The sequence below is a fragment of the Triticum dicoccoides genome, chromosome 3B, assembly GCF_002162155.2.
Source record: "Triticum dicoccoides isolate Atlit2015 ecotype Zavitan chromosome 3B, WEW_v2.0, whole genome shotgun sequence".
Lineage (NCBI taxonomy): Eukaryota > Viridiplantae > Streptophyta > Magnoliopsida > Poales > Poaceae > Triticum > Triticum dicoccoides.
Window position 1 is genome coordinate 674858291 of NC_041385.1, and position 4683 is coordinate 674862973.

The window sequence follows — 4683 nt, forward strand, 5'->3', positions numbered from 1 at the left end:
AGGCATCCCGGATTTGAGTTTTCGCAAAACCGTCCTTGACGCGTTCATGATTGCGAACTCACCACAGCTGCAAATGCATGGGGCGTCGTCGGGCAATGCCGTCGTCGGGCAATGCCGGCTCTGAGAGTGCCCACATGTTCGATGGAACGTCCGACCATTACCCAATACATGAATTTTCGTTGTATGATCGTTGTGCATGGATTTGGGTATATCGGGGATCTGCCGGGCGCTGACCCTGTGCGTGTCCGGTCACATCCGCGGGCGTAGAAGGGATCAAATTTGCTACTTCCGCTTGTAGATGCTCTTACAGTACGTTTTACTGTCCACCAATAGCAGCGACACTAGTGCTAGTCCAGTAGTTGTAGTAGCATAGTAGGAGTAGTAGTCGCATGTCTCAAGTTCCAGCAATCCAACTGGCACTTCCTTAAATGCGCATGGTTCGCCGTGTCAGTTCGAAATTAAAAAGGAGATTCAAGTTTGACCTACGAGATGAATATACCAATATAATTTGCTGCTGCCGAGTCTCTCTCTCACGGAGATCATCATGAAAACCGAGTATGGTAGGCAACACTCTAATTCCAGCTGCAGCTGCAGCTTAGGGGCGGTCCCGTCTACTAGTTATTAGGCCTAGCGTCATCATCTCATGTCTTGACTGGTGCCCCCAGACTTGGGCATGATGGTACGCTCCTTTCTGGCCATGATTTGGTAGCAATCGCGTCGGCCAGTCGCTTTGTCGCGGATCCATGGACACCGCATCGGTCGATCGCCTGCTCCTCCGTCCCCTTTTTCTCCGGTGAAATGATGCTCGATCAAGCAAGGCGACGAGGGCGGGAAGGAAGAAGGGGTCCCGTCCTGTGCGAGCTTCGCGTTGAATGCGCGGCAGAAAGCAGCGCAGCTTCCAGCTGCCCGTCCACAGACGCTTTAATCATCTCGACCCTGTGTCTGCCTGCCTGCCTCCTCCTGCTCCTGGGACGGACGGGCATCGGTCGAGCCGGACAAACACCATAGGCCAGACAGCCGGTGCCCGGAGAGAGGAGTCAGAGAGGTTCACATCTCGTAGTGGAGAGTCCTTGATGATGATGGAGTGAGCTCGCCACTACTACAGCTTAATTAAACAACCCCCATCACTAGCCAGGTGAGTGACTGAGAGGGGATAATAACAATTCAGTGAGGGATAGAAAGAGCGATTTTGGCGTTTCATAGCGACTTTGCCTTCCTGCCTTTCTACTAAAGGATACTCGCATAGCGCGGAATGGAAAGTGAAAATGCAATGCATAGTAGTAGTAGTAGCTTTGGCTTTTGTCGGCAATGGATGTCACACACGAGGAGGTTAATTAACGAGGCTCTGCCGCCATTAGTGGCGAACACACTGAGTTGGTGAGATGTGACTTGACACACACCTGATCGAGGTTGGCGTGGCAGCACCATCACCTCACTGATCAGCACACGACCATCGATTAGGGTCCTCACCAGGCTGAACTGAAGCCAGTTGTGGTTAAGCTTGCTAGTGCTTGCAGTATGAACATGATACGTTAACATCATGAGGCCGGATTAGTCTCCACTCCAACCAGCAGTAGCTTTTTGTTGTGGTTAAGTTTGCTACTTGTAGTGTGGACATGAGACATTAACATCCTAGCCGGCCGGATTAGTCTCCATTTGTTTGGTAGACGTAGCTTTCGTGCAGATGCCCTCATGCTCCCTTGGAGCCGAAGCTGTGAGGCTCAAGGCGGGAACACGCTTCAAGCCGAAGCCGCGGGCGGGGGGAAGTTGTTGGGTTCAAAAGTGTCAAGAGGAGAAGAAAAGTTAACCTATATTCTCTTGCCCTTGCCCTTGTGACAGACAGACACCACCTAGCTAGCTAGCACTGCAGTAGTCCAACACACACCACGGCCCCCATGCAGATGCAGGCGAGCAAACAAAAAGCAGCCTTTCGTGAAGCAACTGCCTGTGCTGCCCCTGCAACAACGAAACAAAGATCGATCTCTTTCCCTCTCACTCAAGCCGGGCTGCCTCCACCCCCTGCACACACAAACAGTACTACAAACTAGCCTTTTCTTGCGAACATCTCTCTCTCGGGTCTCGACCCCATCATGTCTCTGCTAGTAGTACGTACACTCTACTTGCATGGGTGAGAGAGACACTCAGACACACACAGCATAGCACGCACGTACGTACAGGGTACACCAGCCAGGCAGCGAGAAAGGAAGTCGCAGAGCAACAACATGATGACCTGAACAAAACGCTGCGACACTCCACTCCACTCTCCGATCCCAGACCGGCATTGCAAAAGACGCCTACGACGCCTACGTACTGCTGCCACTTATGGGTCGGAGCAGCATTGCTTTACTTGTACACCACCACCACCACGCGTTGCCACCAGGCAGGCAGGCGACAGGAACCACCATCATCACCATCGATCGGGCTGGGCGGTCGACGATCGGCTCGGTCGTCAGTGGCTGCAGAGGTCGGAGAGCTCCTTGCGGCCCTCCACAATGTCGTCCAGGAAGTCGTCTAGCTGGCACGCCAGCCCGTCCGTGCCGGCGCGGAGCACCTCCAGCCACGCCTTCAGCTCCCCGGCCTTGTCCTTCACGGCGCCGCCGCACTTGCCCCCGGCAGCTGCCGCGCGCTCCACCTCCTCCCGCGCCGCCTCCGCCGCCGCGCGCGCGCGCCGCAGCTCCTGCATCCTGATCATCCCCGGCGCGCCGTCGCCGTCGTCGCCCGCGGCCTCCTCCGCCATCCGCTTCTGCAGCGTCGCGATGGAGGACATGAACCCGTCGTCGCTGCGGCTGCTGTCCGCGCCGTCGGAGGACGAGCGCGGGGACCCGGCGACGGCGCCGCCGGCCAGGATGAGCAGGAGGAGGGAGCTGGCGTTGTGCAGCGCGTAGAGCAGCCCGCGGAAGCCGTTGAAGCCGCTGAGCCTGGCGTCGGCCGCGCGCCGCTCGTCCAGCTGCAGGGACAGCGGCGCGATCCTCGACTCGGACAGCGCCCGGTTCTCCTCCTCCGCCGCCATGGCCTCCCTCCTCGACGCCGAGATCGCCCTCATCACCTGGTGCCACCATTGCACGCGCGGTTCGATCAGATTCGTGGAGTTCAAGAAACAGAGCAAGAACAAGCAATTGACGATGGCACACAAGACATAGGAGGAGTGAATCGCACAGTGCAGAAAGAAATTTGTGAGAGAAAAAAAAGGGAAGGCGGCGACATGATCATTCATGATCACTATTCTTTTCTTCGAAAGAGAGATCATGATTACCGCCGCGCTGCTCGCGCGCAGAGGATGTTGGAATAAAGCGAAGGAAGCGGGACCAACCTGGCGAGTGGAGAGGGGGGAAGGGTCCTGGAGCCAGTCGTCGAGGGCGGCGGCGGCGCAGGACGCGGCGGCGCAGTAGCGCTCGACGGCGGCGAGGCCGAGCTTGACGGCGAGGCAGGCGTCCCAGAGGCGCGCGGTCTCGTCCATGTACTCGTCCAGCCACCGGCCGCCGGGCGGCAGGTGGAGCTGGCCGACGAGCACCATGAGCTGCGAGTGCAGGCCCCTGAGCAGCGCCGCCGCCCGGAGCAGCGCCGGCAGCGAGGACAGCCCGCCCGCGCCGCTGAGGTCGTCCAGCCCCCGCGCCAGGGTCGCGAAGAAGGCGTTTACCATGGCTCTGAAGTCAGGAGAAGTACTGTGCGGTGGCGGTGAGGTCGGGACCGAGCTGGAAGCCGACGGCGCGCGGGTGGCAATATATATAGCGTGGGCTGGGGCGTGGGCGCGCGGTGCAGGAGCAAGAAGACGAGGGAGGACAGGAGAAGGGGGTCGAAGTGGGAGAGGGCGAGAGGGACACGACGACACGATCGGGGTGGGGGAGTGGAGTGCAATGATGGGTGTCTACAGGAGGGGGAGAAGGGCGATGATGAGGTTGGGGTGAGGCAGCGCCATGGCTGCCCTGCCCTGCCCGCTTTGCTGGGTCGTGTGTCCTCCCTCTCTCTCGCGCGCGCTCGGCTTGTATGCTCTGTCCCGTTGTCCGTGCGGGAGCCAGCAGGCCTTGTGTGTGCGAGTGGGCGTGCTGGTGGTGGCCTCTGCTTTGCTGGGTTTCCGGAAGGAGTTGAACATGGTGTGGTATGGTTGGGAAATGGCTTTTTACACCACTGTTTCCCTGTCCGCCTAGATTTAGCAGCGAGGGTACTCTATGTTTTGGGGCTTCTCTTTGGGGAAAACTGAAGAAATATCGCGCCAATGCTAGATTGTGGCCAGCAGCCAAATGTGGGAAGTTGAATACATCAGCCGATTTGCATTTCCTCACAATTAAATCTTGATGTGCTCCATAAACAAATATAATACTTGGACAAATGTAAGAGGCCAAATACAAACTTGTAAATTGATTTTAGCTACATAAGTACGAAGATGTGCCTTTTTGTGTGCAGTTTTGGGCTTCAAAATGTACTGCTAAGAAATCACACAGGTTTTCAAACCTTAAGTTGCACAAAACTATTTGCAATTTTAGGCTTCATTACTCGAAACCAAAATCATATAAAATAGTTACGCGTGATTTTTGGCTCAAAATATGTAAAGTATTATAACTAAGTCACGAACAAACAAAAATGTGTGTTTTCGAATGGAATATGCAAACAAACGGGTTGGGCATTCCTAACTCTTAGATTACGCAAAGCAGGAATGTGCTATTCCGAGCTTTTAGAACCCCCCCC

General features: G+C 56.1%; 1 protein-coding gene across 1 annotated transcript; it reads right to left on the reverse strand.

Moving 5' to 3' along the window:
* Positions 1-2035: 2035 nt before the first annotated feature.
* On the reverse strand, positions 2036-3977 carry LOC119277776. Its single transcript, XM_037559100.1, has 2 exons — positions 3311-3977; positions 2036-3046 (listed from the first exon to the last, which is right to left on the reverse strand). The coding sequence occupies exons 1-2, from the start codon at positions 3638-3640 to the stop codon at positions 2450-2452; spliced, it is 927 nt and encodes a 308-aa protein (XP_037414997.1). The 5' UTR covers positions 3641-3977; the 3' UTR covers positions 2036-2449.
* Between the last annotated feature and the right edge of the window lie 706 nt (positions 3978-4683).

Bases quoted from the DNA above. Each gene is read 5' to 3' on its own strand.
- LOC119277776 (XM_037559100.1), bottom strand. From the start codon at position 3,640: ATGGTAAACGCCTTCTTCGCGACCCTGGCGCGGGGGCTGGACGACCTC. The intron at 3,047-3,310 runs GTTGGTCCCGCT...TGGTGGCACCAG, and splicing joins CCCCCCTCTCCACTCGCCAG to GTGATGAGGGCGATCTCGGC.